Here is a 17,902-nt window from a genome sequence, read left to right as displayed (position 1 = left end):
GCCCTCTCAGACTCTTTGTTTACAACAAGGGGTGGTGATGGACAGAGTCTCTGAATTAAGCAGAGTACTCTCACCCAGTCAAGAGATCAGGGCTAGATCCAACACCGTTTTTTAGCTCATTGCACCATCCCAGTTTCAGAACCTGGCTGTGTGCAAATTAGTCTGTCCCTGGCCCAGTGCATCATGGGAACAGGGCAGACCAGACTACAAAAGCCAATTCTTACACTGGGAAGGAAACAAGCTTCCGGGGACCGGTTTCTGCCATTTCAGGCGTCTTCGGCCCGGCTTGCTTGAATCCTGATGGTGCAATGAGCAAGGGACTCACATATGAGTATACCCTTCCACGCTTAGGGTGGACAAAATTGTTTACAACAAGGGGTGGTGATGGACAGAGTCTCTGAATTAAGCAGAGTACTCTCACCCAGTCAAGAGATCAGGGCTAGATCCAACACCGTTTTTTAGCTCATTGCACCATCCCAGTTTCAGAACCTGGCTGTATGCAAATTAGTCTGTCCCTGGCCCAGTGCATCATGGGAACAGGGCAGACCAGACTACAAAAGCCAATTCTTACACTGGGAAGGAAACAAGCTTCCGGGGACCGGTTTCTGCCATTTCAGGCGTTTTCGGCCCGGCTTGCTTGAATCCTGATGGTGCAATGAGCAAGGGACTCACATCTGAGTATACCCTTCCACGCTTAGGGTGGACAAAATTGTTTACAACAAGGGGTGGTGATGGACAGAGTCTCTGAATTAAGCAGAGTACTCTCACCCAGTCAAGAGATCAGGGCTAGATCCAACACCGTTTTTTAGCTCATTGCACCATCCCAGTTTCAGAACCTGGCTGTATGCAAATTAGTCTGTCCCTGGCCCTGTGCATCATGGGAAGAGGGCAGACCAGACTACAAAAGCCAATTCTTACACTGGGAAGGAAACAAGCTTCCGGGGACCGGTTTCTGCCATTTCAGGCGTCTCCGGCCCGGCTTGCTTGAATCCTGATGGTGCAATGAGCAAGGGACTCACATCTGAGTATACCCTTCCACGCTTAGGGTGGACAAAATTGTTTACAACAAGGGGTGGTGATGGACAGAGTCTCTGAATTAAGCAGAGTACTCTCACCCAGTCAAGAGATCAGGGCTAGATCCAACACCGTTTTTTAGCTCATTGCACCATCCCAGTTTCAAAACCTGGCTGTATGCAAATTAGTCTGTCCCTGGCCCAGTGCATCATGGGAACAGGGCAGACCAGACTACAAAAGCCAATTCTTACACTGGGAAGGAAACAAGCTTCCGGGGACCGGTTTCTGCCATTTCAGGCGTCTTCGGCCCGGCTTGCTTGAATCCTGATGGTGCAATGAGCAAGGGACTCACATCTGAGTATACCCTTCCACGCTTAGGGTGGACAAAATTGTTTACAACAAGGGGTGGTGATGGACAGAGTCTCTGAATTAAGCAGAGTACTCTCACCCAGTCAAGAGATCAGGGCTAGATCCAACACCGTTTTTTAGCTCATTGCACCATCCCGGTTTCAGAACCTGGCTGTATGCAAATTAGTCTGTCCCTGGCCCAGTGCATCATGGGAACAGGGCAGACCAGACTACAAAAGCCAATTCTTACACTGGGAAGGAAACAAGCTTCCGGGGACCGGTTTCTGCCATTTCAGGCGTCTTCGGCCCGGCTTGCTTGAATCCTGATGGTGCAATGAGCAAGGGACTCACATCTGAGTATACCCTTCCACGCTTAGGGTGGACAAAATTGTTTACAACAAGGGGTGGTGATGGACAGAGTCTCTGAATTAAGCAGAGTACTCTCACCCAGTCAAGAGATCAGGGCTGGATCCAACACCGTTTTTTAGCTCATTGCACCATCCCAGTTTCAGAACCTGGCTGTATGCAAATTAGTCTGTCCCTGGCCCAGTGCATCATGGGAACAGGGCAGACCAGACTACAAAAGCCAATTCTTACACTGGGAAGGACTCTTTGGCAGTTACCCAAGGGTCTGCCTCCCGTGCAAGTTCCCTGGGGTTTGAGAACCCACACTGCAACAGGTGGTGATGCAACCTTGGGAAACAATTCCTTAGCATGTGCTCTCTGATAACTACATGGCACAGCCCTTCCCAATCCTCGACTGCGCTACTCACCACCCAATCCTCCAATGCAGTCCAACACACTTCCGCAAACTCCCCTCAGGACTGGTGGGACAGTTTTCCCCTGCCCCTGAACACCAACCGGTCCCCCTCTTCCTGGGAATCAGGCATCGTCTCCTGGGCTCTGGGAGTGGGATTCCCTGCACTGGAACCACTCTTGCTGCCACCACTGGATCCCACCCTCACTGGTGAATCCAGGCCACAAAAAACACTCTCAGGGGACAACCTACCCTCCTGAGCTAGTCTCTCCTTGGCGAAGGACCTCTCTGACTCTGCCATCCTCTCCTGTGCTAGGACCTTCTCAGTCTCAAGCCTTCTCTCTTCCACCCTCAGCTGCGCTAACTCCTTGGCATGCTCCAACCTGAGCTTCTCCAGCGCCAGCTGATTTTCCCTTTCTTCCCTCCTATCTACCTACTCTTCTGGGGACAGGGAAAGGGATGGGACAGTGCCCCCGGGACTGGACCCAGCACGGGACACCCTGACTACGGCGTCCTCATTTGTTACTGGCGTCTCCGCCCTGTCAATTTCTTCCTCCTCATCCTCAGAGTCACCTCCATCCAGGGTTATGGACTGGGAGCCCTCCCTCTGGTCTCTACCAAATCCACCCTTTAAATACGCGGAGGGGTAATCGGTCAGGTCCCCACAGGGCTCCAAGGGTTCCCCCTCTTGAGGGCCTCATAGAGAAACAGCTTCCAGTGAATGTCGCCTACTGGGGGTATCCCTCTCTCTCGGCAGAAATACAACACTTCCTGCTCGGTGTACTCCATGAGGTAATCCTCATCATAGACCAACTCCATCCTGGCAAGGTACACCCGGGACACACCACCCACAGTGCAACAGGGGGACACAATTCAAAATCACTTTTAGGAGGAAACAATAATCAGGAAAAACACAATAATCAGGAAAAACACAATAATCCCCACCAAAAAATGTTTGCGTGTCCAGAGGGTGTTTACTCGTTCTTTTGTCTTTTCTGCCCCGCTGAAGAGGGGTTTAGCCTCTTCATGACTGACCCTTTCGCATTCAGGACAGAACTTTTGCTGCAGCAAAGAGCCTTCCTACTTTTGTAATTCCATCTCGGTCATTGGCTGTCCTTTGTCTAGTATTGTTGCTCGCTTTAGTCTATAACAGTGTTGTCAGGTTTGTCGCTTAGTTATCTTCAATTCATGCTAGATGTGCCATACCAATCCAGTTTGGTGTCAATTATTGAAAAAAACATCCATTCATGTCCTCCTGTGACCCACTTGTACAATCTTGTCACCTATGAATGGTCAATAAACCAGACGTCTTCTTGCCGCCCATATAGCTTGTCAACCGAAATACTACATTTGTGTGGGTGTCATTTTGACCTGGCCCTTGCCATTCCGCACATATGTTTTGTACGCATAGGTCCCGGCCTGCCCACTTCCAGGCTTCCTTCTGTGCACATACCGTGCTGTGTTGCTCTTGTGGCTGCACTCATGCTGAAGGAATGGCTCCAGACTGGGCGGATGTGGACCCTGGCCTGAGCAGAACTTTGCACATGACTCCTGGAAAAATGAATTACTTAGAAATGTGCCATCCTCATGCGGGTGAATGGATATCCCTTAGTGGCCTGAAAGCCATGTATACCTCCAAGAGGCAGACCGGGGCAGCACTGTGTGCTCAAGCAGTAAGAGTGGCTTCAATTGCCGTTTGACTCCATGATTTCCAGGTTTTCGCAGAAAGTGCACAGGGTTCGATGCATCCTGTAAGCAGCACCGCCCGGGAGAGGTGGCGCGGGAGTTAAACGTGCCACCAAGGGCTTTCAAGGAGCCGCGCTAGGGCGTGCATTCTGCAGTGTGGCAGCAGGGGCGTGGAGCGGACGTCACATGCACTCACTCCCTCCCTCTGCCTGTCTTCCGGCTTTGTTGCATAATGGAGCTGGAGTATTCACTCCCCCCATTTCCAATTGTTGCTTTAATGGCGAACGAAGCTCGAGACTCTGAGGTGTGTGCTCTGCTGTTAGAAGGTAACGAATTGGAGCGGGCAATGCTAGTTAGAAGTTTGTTTGATAAACACGCGGGGGTGGGGCGGGGAGGGCGGTGAAGAGCGCGGTGGTCGGCAGAGAGCGCGCCATGGCGCACTGCACTGGCTGGGCTGGACACCGTGTACGGGTGCACCAGAACTCACATGACCCTGCCCGAACTGACTGCAGCCAGGCCAGCTCCCGGGGTGGTGCCGCCTGGGCTCTCCAGTAGACGGGATATACAGTGGCAACAACGTGGCCGCTGAGGAAATGTACTCAAAAGCATTCCTGGTTTCACAAACTTCCAGGGGACAGGTCGAGAGATTTATTTAGTTATTTTATGCGTTTTTATATAGCGCGGACTTTACCCGCCGAGGGCCCCGGCTGAAAGAAACACGACAAAGCATGCTGCGCTTGCAACGCGTGTGCGCATTCAAAAAAATTAAAGTGAAAATAACCTCGCGCCTAATTAACACGCTGCGCCACGCCGCCAACCAGCTGTACACACTTTAGAAGCAAGCGCGTCTTTAGAAGCAAGCGTGCGTCTTCACAAGCGCGTCCACAGATCCCAATCGCCAAAAGGCCTGCGAGTGCCCTGGTCTGTACCACTTGAGAGGCAAGTCGCTGACAATAAGTCTCGCTGGCGACAGCGCTTCGCGCTGCATCGCCAGGTGCGAGACCTAAAAATGGTCATGGGGAATGAGGTCCCCAGGTCTCATAGAGGGTTGGAGAGGGGGAGCTACACGCCCCTTTCGCCTTAAAAAAAATAAAGGTGCCGGGGGACAGGTGTGTAAAGTTTTTAGGGGCGGGGACTGCATGACCTCGTTCTCCTAAAAGAAAGAAAGGCCCTGGGAGATGGGGTCCCTGGGCCTGTAAAGGCTCAGGGAGGGGGGTTGCGCACAATTAACCAGTTCTAGTTATCTCAAGTAACTATAACTTGTGCCCTAAGGTAACTAAGACTTGTGCTCTCCTCATGCACATTTAATTACCCCACATATTACATTGCTCCTGACATGTTTTATAACATCATTGATAACATTTGAAATGACATAATTGATGTTGGACTTGGCCCTTATGGCAGGTTCACCCCTAGACTTTATGCTTGTAATGGTGACCTGGTGATGGTGATTTGAGGGTGCTGGAGCGTGATTGGCTGGAGCTGGCTGGCATGCCAGGCTCCAGGAAGGCTGGATGGGTCTGCCCGGTGGTGAGTGGGAGATTAGCATGCTGATGGCTGGGGAGGAGTGTACCTGTGTCCTGAATGAGGCTGGGTTTCCCCCACACAATGCTGGCTCCGCCCCCCTGTGGTGCGTCTAATGACCCTAGCCCTGCCAGTGAATAGAGTGTGCTGATGAGCACATCAAGGGTGCTCCAAAACCAGCTGCGACTGGTTTCTCCCCCACCCTGCACCTACAGACAAAGGAATGTGATGTATAAAAATGGGGCTGTGTCCCCACAGAAGTTGTTCTCTTCCAGGATCCTGAGGGGGCTGCTGCTGTTGCTGGGCCAGAGGACCGCCACTTGGACTGTCTCCCTGCCTGGAGACCCAGTGAGCTGGCTCTGGGTTCAGCCTTGCCCCCCTACCTGGCTGAAGGACTCTGCCTGGACTTTGGGGGCCTGAACCTTCCCCTAGAGCTTGGGAGCGCTTGATTTCGGCCCCCAGCGCTTAATAGCGCTTTATTTGCTACTTTTGCGCAGGAGGCGCTTTAAAAATTCATCTAGCGCTTGGGAGCGCTTTTTGGTCCTTGCCGGTGCCCACCCGGCATTTGACCCGTTTTTGCCGACTTTGAAGCCCCTTGGCAGGTGCCCACCCTGCCAGGGACATTGCCTCCATAGCGAGAGCCCACCTCGCCTTATATTTAAATTAGAGGGTTCACCGCCGCAGCCCGGAGTGTTTGGAACCGTTGCCGGGCCGCTGACAAGAGCGACCCGGAAGTGCCCGCCTCCCTGCTCGGGGCCGCGCTGTCATTGGCGGACACCCGAGGCAGGAAGCCAGGCAAGCTGCAGCAGGACGTGGTCAGGCCTGGCCGGAAGTCCCGCCCCCGCAGCCGGGGGAGAGGAGAGGAATCCCGGAGCTGAGGAGGAAGCCCCGCGCCTACGTGACCAGCCCGGAAGCAAACGGAGACCGGCTGAAGAGCCCCGCCGTGCAGCCCCGGGACAGAGACGTGCTGCGGTCGCTGGCGGGGCCCCCGTGTGGTGGAGAGAGCCCCGCCGCCCAGAAGGAGAGAGCCCCGAGGAGCGGGAGCTCTCGTGAAGCCGCCCGCGGACCGGAGCAGAGGCAGAGGAGCCGGTACTGGCTGGTGAGTACAGCTGGGCCCGGTGCTGTGCTGGCGAGCCCCCGAAGGCTCAGGGGGCATTTGTTTAGAGCCGGAGAGGCTCTACCTTGTCGGGGCACATTGTCGGTGCCCGCGCCCCCCCTCCGGTGTTCAGAGCCTGCGAGGCTCAGGGGCATTTTCTGTTTGCGAGCCACGAGGCTCTTGGGGACATGGCTTGGTGTTTTGAGCCCTGAGAGGCTCCACGTGGCCCATTCTGTTACGAGCCTAGAGAGGCTCAAGGGGGCATTTTTGATTACTGAGAGCCCACGAGGGGCTCAGGCGCCACCAGTATCTTTGAGAGCCCAGAGAGGCTCGGGGGCCACTTGTTTATTCGGAGTCCAGCGAGGCTCCAAAAAGGGGACAGTCATTTCTGCAGAGCCTGTGAGGCTCCCCCATCGTGTTGGCCCCTTCATTGTTCTTTCAGCTGCCCAGCACTTCGTGGGCCGCTGCCACGTTTAGGCCCCCTGACATTTGGGACACAGGGCGTCCTAGCCCTAGAGAGGCCAGTTGGCCTAGGGACAGTCACAGGTGGTGACTTATGTGAGTTTGGCGCAATTGTTCTTTTTCTTACACCTCTGAATGTATTGTTGATGCATCATGTGTTTTCCTTCCTTACACCTCTGAATGTATTGTTGATGCATCATATGTTTTCCTTCCTTACACCTCTGAATGTATTGTTGATGCATCATGTGTTTTCCTTCCTTACACCGCTGAATGTATGTTTATGCATCATGTGTTATGTGCTTACACCCCTACAGGTATTGTGATACTTAGGTGGTTGTTTTTCTCCTAGTGCAGGTGGTACTAGTGAGGTCCTGGTTACCAGTAGTTACTGGTTGTGTGCTATTTTATGCTACAGTGATTTTACATTCCATGTTCTAAGTACTACTTCTAAAAGTGCTGATTCCTGGCAGTGGTCCAGGTGGCCCTGTCTTGTACATATCCCCTGTAAATTCTGCCCGTGCCTGTTGGCACATTGTAAAGTGTGTGTTTTTATCTAATGTGTTTTGGTGTAATGCAAAGGCTATTTTTATATAACCTTGTGTGGAGTTTCCTTTGTGGTGGGCCTTTGGGTGTTGTTGCTGGGGTGCGTGCGCAAATACTTAACTCACATCACCTCTGAGTTTAGCCTTGCTGCTCGCGCCATGTTACCTAGAGGGTGAGCAGGGGTTATCTTGGCGTGTAACTCCCTTGCCCTGACTTAGGAGTGGTGGTCTCTGACTGACTTTGGCGAAAGCCCTGGCCAGCCAGGGATCCCATTTCTAACATTGGCGGCAGCGTTGAGGATAAGGATTTGTGTTTGCGTTGTACCACAGTGGCAACTGGCCTCACTACAAAACTCTGCATTTTAGATGACCACATTTTGGGGGATGTTTTTTATGAAGTTCCATTATTTTCTTCTCCTGAAGGTATCCATTGTGTAATTGTGTCCACTACATTTGTCCCCCACCCTGCGCCCAGAGTCGGTACCTGTGTCACGTGTGGTCAGGTTGAGGAATCAGGGGTGGTAGAAACTGCCTTACCAGTCCGAGGGGAGGGTTGTGTGTGGATGAATGGTGTGTGGCACTAGACAAGTGAGTGTGAGTTCTCTGGGGTAGAGAGCTTGCTGAATACCTTTGTAATTGTGTACTCTTGCTTCAGCTCTGACAGTTAAGTCCCCTGGGTTGCACGTGTCTGTGAGCATCCTGCCAAGATGGAGTCTGCTTTTAATGTCTGGGGTCTGTTTATGCATGAACTGAGAGAGTTTTGCGAAGAGAGAGACATTGCAGTGAATGAGTCAGACACCCAGTCCCAACTTAGGGGTAACCTAATCCAATGGCAGAAGGAGGACTGGGAGCGTTAGCACAGTGAGGAGAGGTCCCGGGTCTCACACCATGAGGGTGGTGGGTCTGAGGGGAGCCCTGAAGAGTCTGAGGAGGAAGAAAATGATAGCACAGGGACGCCAGCAGATAGTGAGGACCCCATAGATAGGGAGTCCCTTGCTGGGTCCAGCGTAGGAGGCAGCGCCTCATCCCTTTCCCTGTCCCCAGAGGAGCTGGAAGATAGGAGGAGAGAAAGGGAGCACCAGCTGGCTTTAGAAAAGCTCAGGTTAGAGCATGCCCAGGCTATGGCACAGCTGGGCGTTAGAAAGCAACAGCTAGAGACTCAGAGGGTCTTAGCGCAGGAAAGGATAGAGGAGGCTGAGAGGGTCTCCACCAGAGGCAAAGTAGCTATGGAGGGTAGACTATCCCCTGCGCGCAGTTTTAATTGTCTGGATTCCCCAGGGAGGGTTGGGTCCAGTGGTGGCAGCTATTTAGATTTCAGTGTAGGAAATCCCAGTCCCAGTTCCCCCAGTCTGGTACCTGTTTCCCCAGAGGAGGAGTTAAGGTTGAAGTTCAGGGACAGTAAGAAACTGTCTCACCAGTCTTGGGAAGATTTTGAGGAAGAATGTTGTGGGACACTGTTTGATTGGGTAAAGGTTCACACGAAAGATGATTTTGACATCTTGTTTGATCTGATTGTCAAAGAGCACCTGCTCAGTTGTTGTTCACCAGGGTTGCGCACACACCTGTTGGGGTGTGGATTGTCTGATGCATGTGAGCTTGCAGATGAAGCAGACCGCTGGGAAAGGGCTAGAGGTTCTCTAGAGTCATTGGTGAGTGACTCCAAAAGTAGTGGTTCAGGGATCTTCCAGCCCAGCGTGGTGGAAGAGGCGCAGTGTAGCCCAGCTAGGTCCCAGTATAGTGAAAAGGGTGGAGAGGCTGACTACCTGGCTCAGTGGAGCAGGAGTCAGTGGGTGGCTGAGAGTCCCCAGAGGCCCGAAGCCCTGTCTCAGAACCTGGGTGGTTTCTTGAGGGAACACCAGGTTGGGGACCTAGGCTGTCCTGTTAGTCCATTTGAGGAGGATCTCCTAGTGAGTAGAGGACCTGGAGCGTCTGTAAACAGAGCTCCTGTGGTTCTAGAATCTGGCAGTACCGCTCCGGTAGGGAGGGTACAGGAGTCCAGAGTGAGGAGTGAATGGGGGATGAGTTTCCCAGTGGATGCACCAGTGGACCGGGGACTAGCCAGTTGGGCTAGATCTTCTTGGGGGGACCCGGGTGGTGCCACTTCTGGTCTGGGGGATCTCCGCGCACTGTCAGGTGGACAGGGGACGGGAGATCTGTGCCAGACAGACAGTCACACAACAGATGTGTCATTTATTAGCCTCAGGGGGATTGTGTGTGAATCCCCAGAAGTCCTGGAGTGCCAGGCAATTGTTCCACCGAAGGTTTTAGACCAGAGGTTGGAAGGCCAGGTTCAGGATCAGCCTGACCTGAAGGGTAGGACGACTGTAACCAGTGTCCTGACTGGTTCTTCTTCCCAAGGAACTTCTCCAGTTGGGAGAGGGCAGACCTCTGGAAGGGGGTGCAGATGGTGGGAGAGCCCACCTCTGACCCCGGTGCAACCTGAGTGGATAATCCCTGGGTTGGAATGGCGTTCTAGGTGTACCCCTCGTCGGAGGTGGAGGAACCCTAGGAGAAGAGGGAGGGGGAGGAGAGCCTTCCCCAAGACTCCTTGTCCGCCTGAGGTTGTAGACCCTAGGCTGGAGAACCAGTGGCAGTCTAGTACTGTCTTGCAGACAGGAAGAGTGGAGAATGGCTCCTATGTGCCAGGGGTTACTACCCCCCGCTCTGTGAATAGGCAAGGACCGGTGGCACCCGGGTGGCCCAGGGCCTGGTCCTGGCCGCGGACAGCTTGGGAGTACCATTGGGGTAGCGCAGTTGGTCCAGACAGTGGTTTTAGAAGGATTCCCATGGGTTCACCGTGGCGTAGAACAGGAGGGTGTCCCTGCAGTTGCGGGCCCGCGTCCGTGTTCTATCGCCCCAAGCAGGGAAGTCCATCACGGTGGTGATTGGTCTACCCTGCGTTTTGGCTGGAAAGGGGTTGTGTTGGACTTGGCCCTTATGGCAGGTTCACCCCTAGACTTTTTGCTTGTAATGGTGACCTGGTGATGGTGATTTTTGGGTTCTGCGCACTTTCACTGTGTCCCAGTGGAAAGTGCGTGCGCACTCTGAGTGCGTGGAGTAAGATAGGCCTGCCCTCCCATAGGAATGCATGGGGAATGTATGTGTCCCTGGTAGTTCCTGATGCGTGGGGAGTGCGGGCTCGAGTTTGGTATGTGTGAACTCGTGGGAGTGAATGCTGCGCGATGGCATGTGCATCTTGTATGTGTCTAGTGGGGAAGTGCCACTTCTAGACATGGCTGTGTGTGTGCAGTGAGGGTGCTGGGGCGTGATTGGCTGGAGCTGGCTGGCATGCCAGGCTCAAGGAAGGCTGGATGGGTCTGCCCGGTGGTGAGTGGGAGATCAGCATGCTGATGGCTGGGGAGGAGTGTACCTGTGTCCTGAATGAGGCTGGGTTTCCCCCACACAATGCTGGCTCCGCCCCCCTCTGGTGCGTCTAATGACCCTAGCCCTGCCAGTGAATAGTGTGCTGATGAGCACATCAAGGGTGCTCCAAAACCAGCTGCGACTGGTTTCTCCCCCACCCTGCACCTACAGACAAAGGAATGTGATGTATAAAAATGGGGCTGTGTCCCCACAGAAGTTGTTCTCTTCCAGGATCCTGAGGGGGCTGCTGCTGTTGCTGGGCCAGAGGACCGCCACTTGGGCTGTCTGCCTGCCTGGAGACCCAGTGAGCTGGCTCTGGGCCCAGCCTTGCCCCCCTACCTTGCTGAAGGACTCTGCCTGGACTTTGGGGGCCTGAACCTTCCCCTAGCGCTTGGGAGCGCTTGATTTCGGCCCCCAGCGCTTAATAACGCTTTATTTGCTACTTTTGCGCAGGAGGCGCTTTAAAAATTCATCTAGCGCTTGGGAGCGCTTTTTGGTCCTTGCCGGTGCCCACCCGGCATTTGACCCATTTTTGCCGACTTTGAAGCCCCTTGGCAGGTGCCCACCCTGCCAGGGACATTGCCTCCATAGCGAGAGTCCACCTCGCCTTATATTTAAATTAGAGGGTTCACCGCCGCAGCCCGGAGTGTTTGGAACCGTTGCCGGGCCGCTGCCAAGTGCGACCCGGAAGTGCCCAACTCCCTGCTCGGGGCCGCGCTGTCATTGGCGGACACCCGAGGCAGGAAGCCAGGCAAGCTGCAGCAGGACGTGGTCAGGCCTGCCCGGAAGTCCCGCCCCCGCAGCCGGGGGAGAGGAGAGGAATCCCGGAGCTGAGGAGGAAGCCCCGCGCCCACGTGACCAGCCCGGAAGCAAACGGAGACCGACTGAAGAGCCCCGCCGTGCAGCCCCGGGACAGAGACGTGCTGCGGTCGCTGGCGGGGCCCCCGTGTGGTGGAGAGAGCCCCGCCGCCCAGAAGGAGAGAGCCCCAAGGAGCGGGAGCTCTCGTGAAGCCGCCCGCGGACCGGAGCAGAGGCAGAGGAGCCGGTACTGGCTGGTGAGTACAGCTGGGCCCGGTGCTGTGCTGGCGAGCCCCCGAAGGCTCAGGGGGCATTTGTTTAGAGCCGGAGAGGCTCTACCTTGTCGGGGCACATTGTCGGTGCCTGCGCCCCCCCCTCCGGTGTTCAGAGCCTACGAGGCTCAGGGGCATTTTCTGTTTGCGCGCCACGAGGCTCTTGGGGGCATGGCTTGGTGTTTTGAGCCCTGAGAGGCTCCACGTGGCCCATTCTGTAACGAGCCTAGAGAGGCTCAAGGGGGCATTTTTGATTACTGAGAGCCCACGAGGGGCTCAGGCGCCACCAGTATCTTTGAGAGCCCAGAGAGGCTCGGGGGCCACTTGTTTATTCGGAGTCCAGCGAGGCTCCAAAAAGGGGACAGTCATTTCTGCAGAGCCTGTGAGGGCCCCCCCCATCGTGTTGGCCCCTTCATTGTTCTTTCAGCTGCCCAGCACTTCGTGGGCCGCTGCCACATTTAGGCCCCCTGACATTTGGGACACAGGGCGTCCTAGCCCTAGAGAGGCCAGTTGGCCTAGGGACAGTCACAGGTGGTGACTTATGTGAGTTTGGCGCAATTGTTCTTTTTCTTACACCTCTGAATGTATTGTTGATGCATCATGTGTTTTCCTTCCTTACACCTCTGAATGTATTGTTGATGCATCATGTGTTTTCCTTCCTTACACCTCTGAATGTATTGTTGATGCATCATGTGTTTTCCTTCCTTACACCTCTGAATGTATTGTTGATGCATCATGTGTTTTCCTTCCTTACACCGCTGAATGTATGTTTATGCATCATGTGTTATGTGCTTAGACCCCTACAGGTATTGTGATACTTAGGTGGTTGTTTTTCTCCTAGTGCAGGTGGTACTAGTGAGGTCCTGGTTACCAGTAGTTACTGGTTGTGTGCTATTTTATGCTACAGTGATTTTACATTCCATGTTCTAAGTACTACTTCTAAAAGTGCTGATTCCTGGCAGTGGTCCAGGTGGCCCTGTCTTGTACATATCCCCTGTAAATTCTGCCCGTGCCTGTTGGCACATTGTAAAGTGTGTGTTTTTATCTAATGTGTTTTGGTGTAATACAAAGGCTATTTTTATATAACCTTGTGTGGAGTTTCCTTTGTGGTGGGCCTTTGGGTGTTGTTGCTGGGGTGCGTGCGCAAATACTTAACTCACATCGCCTCCGAGTTTAGCCTTGCTGCTCGCGCCACGTTATCTAGAGGGTGAGCAGGGGTTATCTTGGCGTGTAACTCCCTTGCCCTGACTTAGGAGTGGTGGTCTCTGACTGACTTTGGCGAAAGCCCTGGCCAGCCAGGGATCCCATTTCTAACAATTGATGACAAAACTGCGTGCATAATGGGGACGCGTGTTATCTTAAACATAGAAGGATCCGGCAGACTAAAAGATTTCTTTGAAGACAAAACCCTCAAATCTAAAGGCAGGCGGTTGGAGAAAGGTGTGACATACCCGAACTAGCGAGAAAGAGCTGGTTCCACACAATGTCTAAATCCTTTGAAACTGATGTCATGGACTCCAAAGAGAAGTTGGAGATTCAATGGAGACAGCAACAACAACAATCTATATCCCCCCCAAAAAAGCAGATGCACCACTATTGTTCCTCCCTTTCATAGTAAGCTGACGCCAGTATTCTCCTTACCCCCCACCCCCCAACCCTTGGCCATTCGTATTGTATGAAATCATAACAGCGTGCAAGTGTCAGATTGTTTTATATTAAACTGTAATTCAAAAAGATATATGATAAAGTGTGGACTAAAAAAGAAATTCTGCATGAGCGGATAAGGCGTGCAAAACAAACAGCACACAAAACCATCTCTAACCAAGGGTTATTGAGCTGGAAATACAATCCCTACATCGTTGTTTAGAAAGTAACTCTTCTGATAGCCCGATAAATTGGCACAATCAACTGTCTGGCATGTTTGAGATTGTATTCTCCCAGAAACATTGTACATACCTGAATTTTGCCAGTTCTTAAAGCGGCAAACATACACTGGGCTGTGTTAAAGGCATGCCTCCAATTGTGATATGCAACATTTTTCCTATAATTCTTCTTAACGCTTAGAATCCACCTCCAGAGAACCTTTGGAAAGAAAAACACAATGAACAGTTTAAGAGAGGTGGGGTACTGTTATCCACTAGCCTGAAACCATTGCTGATACTAACCCTGCCATCACTGATGTGATAGAACCAATCAAACAACATTGTTGGAAAATGTGGAGACATAAACGATCTATAAGGCTAATAAAACAAGCAAAGCTGTCTAATTCTGAGGAAAGTAACTCACCGTCTGAAACAAACAATATTGTATAGAATATTCACATACCATAACTTAATTTCAATTTGAAGATTGGAATGTTGAGACAAAGGACTCATTGAGCCAGGGGGAATTTAAATCCCCTCCGACTCCCTGAGGCCTTTGTTTTATTTGTCAGAACATTCTGCCCTCTAGTTTAGGAATGTTCTAATAGCCTTATAGCCCGCAGTTACTGGGCTATACCTGCATTAAAGGCCTGCTTCTTTGTTAACCGCATGCGTGCGGGCGGAATTCCGCTCGCACGCTGAGATTTGCGGAACCGCATGTTACGTGACGAGCTGGGCTCGTCATGAGCGTGCGAGGAGGCTACCTCATGACGAGCCCAGCTCGTCATGAGCGTGGAAGGGGTTAAAGGCCCTTGCCTTCGGCTCAGGCCTTTAATGCTGGAGTGGGCTATAAGACTATAATAAATGGTGAGAAAGACATTTGTCATTCTACATTTCATAAAGGCAACAGACAGGAAGGAAATACTGTGTCATGAGGCCAACGCAAACAAGGCTACTATAGAAAAATAGATGGACTGAGGCGACTCCACCAGCTTTTTGTTCCTCAGGGTTTCCAACAACTACCCGTACACAGCCATCTTGATTCTCGAATCAGAGCATGTGGTTTCAAAGATGTGAGAGACAATCTCTCCCATCTCTGAAACTCAGATAGCGTCCTAATTATTTCTCTGTGGTCTTTAGGAGGGGGCACCCCTTACAGTGCAGTGGAGGTGCACAAGGGAATCGGAAACACTGAATTCAATTGGGGGGCTGGTGGCTCTCTATGATAGTGATTCTTAATGCATCTGCAGTTGGCCACACTCCTAACAATTCATGGAAAACCCTTACCTCTTTAAATCCATAGGGCTGATGTACAGTAACTTACATGTCAGGTGTACAAGTATGAAGTCTTTGATCCTTCTCATATTGTTTAAATGAGTATCACTGTGATGGGTAATATTGAGTTGAGTGAATTTATGATATTGAGTTGAGTGAATTTGTGACAGGCCAGAGCCTATGAATGGCCTGTAGTGCAATTGTAGAATCAGCAAAACCAAAGGGGATGATGGACGGAGTGTTGAACATTGCAAGCACTCACCCCCAGTCCACTGATCTGGGTTTAATCCATCATCATTCTTTAGCTCACTCCGCCACCCCAGTTCAGATATGGCCATATGCAAATCAGTCTGACCTTGTGCCTCATGGGAACAGTCCAGTCCGAACTGCCAACCCATGTCTTCCCTGGACCGGAAACAAGCATCTGGCTAATCAGCCGTCATCAGCCAGGCTAGCTTGAATGCAGTGGCAAAGTAAGCAAGGGACCCATGTCTGGGCATACCCTGCCAATTTAGGGAGAACAAAGCAAAAGCAAAGGGGATGGTAGAAACAGCCTCATGAGAACAGGGCCAGGCTGGGAACCCAAACCAGCCCTGGCAATTATGACGGACCAGCCCCCCTGCTTCTTTTATTACTGGGGGCCGATATAGCAGCACTGCTGCCAATCCGGCCCCAGTAACACAAATGGCCCACACAGCTGTAAAATTGTCCCCCAACATTTCATTCTGCCGGGGAAACGCCTGATGCTCGCTACGGTCAGTCCGGCCCTGCATGACAAGATTCAGAAATGCTGTCCGCCTCTACTGATGTTGCTAAAATGAGTACCATTGAGATGTGTACCATTGATAATGGGAAGAAGGCATGGTGGTCCTCCATCATGTCTGAGGAATGGTGCCAGAATATGTATCGTCTGACATAAATATTATTTGCTCAGTATTGTGTACAAACAAGTTGCCATATTGGACTTGAAACAGAAAACCTCTACCTATTAGGACGATATTTTTGTAAGTGATATTTAGGACATGATATTTATGTTGGGCGATATTTTTGTATACTATATTCTAACAAGCAACTATCCCTGGAAGGTATGAACACACAGATCTATTCAGTATGTATACTTTGCTTGAATAATTTATTTTTTGCCACCTGACAACTAAGAACTAATACACTTTCTATAAGATATAAACATTTACATTTACAACTGCTACATGCTATTAGCCTTTATTTATATATAGTGTGTACGTGGCCCAAGGGCACAAGGGCACCCAAACATTTATAAAACCAGATTTCACAATTGATTTAATGCAGGAATTTACTATTATTGTTCTGTAGACACGCTGTTATTTCCTTTCCTTTGAAGTTGACCCCATGTCTTTTCATGTGATTTTCTGTGACGCTATCGTTGCGTTTGGGTTCATTTTTCACGATGTTTTATGATCTTCGTACTTTTTAAATTTTAACAAATCCTACATCTTTTTGGCAGCGGAATGTTGGCAAATTGGTGAGTGCCACATAACTTCGAGAGGTTCAAGCATGATCCAAGCTCACCATATGTCCATGATAAATTCCACATAAAAGAGTGTAAACACAGCAGCTCTTTAACTGCCAGCCAAAGGCATACCTCTGTCAAAGGTCACGTGCATAGTTCAGTCTGTTTGGGATTCATTACTGCAATATCGCGAACATGCTTTAAAGAGTAACCGGGCTAGTGGGACTAATACTGCACAGTAATTTTAAGCAAATTCAGTGAGACCGGTAGACATTTTCTCCTTTTCGGGTGGCTCAATTATGTAAATTAGGTTACAAATCAGCATCTAGCACAATCCTTCAAATTCAGAGGGGATATTGATTTCCCAGGGTGACCCCGATATATATCCTATTAGATTTATTTTTAACTAAAATTTGAGGACATTTTTCATGGGCAATTCATTGGGTCACATGGCTCTTAAAACATGTGACACACTAATGAGTTGCCAGCATTGAACATTGCTGAAATAGACATTCCATATTTTTGGTAAAAGGCTGCACATTTTGTAATTCCTTTTATCAATTGTCAGACAGACATAAAATCTCTTCCTTGGAAAAAGTTCAAGCGAATAAGTCGTGGCACCCGCTCCTCGTTCCCGCCAGACTACAATAGCATTTGTTTTCATAACTGAATGTTAATAAATACTGTGGCATTTATCACACAATACAGCTTAGACCGTGACCTGGGGCACAAAAGACGCTGCTACTGACTTCGGCAATGCGAGGTCGCTACTCCCAATGCGTGAGAGCGAATTCAGATTCGTAATGGACCATTTTGAGTTGCATTAGAAAGAGGGTAACCTAAGTAGCCCCCCCACCCCGCAATTCGCAATGGAATACTTAGGACCTGAAGTACCATAAAGTCATTTTGTGATTTCCAAATTACACATTTGTGCAATTTGCAATTAGGAAATCACAAACACCCATGTACAAATGTGTCTTAGACACACTCTACGATTCCCAGTGTGTTGCAAATAGACCTACCTTATTAATATTCACGAGGTAGGTCTAGCTTTGCGACCCATTGAGAATGGCCTGCACTCACAGCGATGGTGGTCTGCTGGGGACAGCAGACCACCATGTCTGCGACTGCTTTTTAAATAAAGCATTTTTTTAATGCATCTTGTTTTCCTTAAAGCTAAATGGGATGAATTAAAAAAAGAAAAATGAAAACCTACCTTTAATTTTTTTAGAGTATGCAGTGGTCCATGGGACCTCTGGCTGATCTTAAAAAATGTTGGCGCCCACATTCACAAAGGTGAAGGGGTCCTTTAGGACCCCCCTTGTGAATAGGTTACCACCAACTTGAAGTTGGTGGTAACTAAGAATGTTTTGCAACTGCATTTCCAAAACATTCCTACAAACCTGTGTGACTC

At 50.8% G+C, this 17,902-nt stretch overlaps 1 protein-coding gene across 6 annotated transcripts in view; it reads right to left on the bottom strand.

The window, feature by feature from the left end:
* Positions 1-17,902, bottom strand: part of PDE5A (phosphodiesterase 5A) — an 869,998-nt gene that overhangs the window by 158,700 nt on the left and 693,396 nt on the right. For all 6 annotated transcript variants that reach the window (XM_078675926.1, XM_078675927.1, XM_078675930.1 and 3 more), the window contains exon 13: positions 13,819-13,944. In XM_078675926.1, the coding sequence (XP_078532052.1) occupies positions 13,819-13,944 (126 nt within the window). The remainder of the gene's footprint in view (positions 1-13,818; positions 13,945-17,902) is intronic.

Source organism: Lissotriton helveticus, chromosome 2_1, assembly GCF_964261635.1.
Source record: "Lissotriton helveticus chromosome 2_1, aLisHel1.1, whole genome shotgun sequence".
NCBI lineage: Eukaryota > Metazoa > Chordata > Amphibia > Caudata > Salamandridae > Lissotriton > Lissotriton helveticus.
This window is presented reverse-complemented; position numbering and strand designations above follow the sequence as displayed.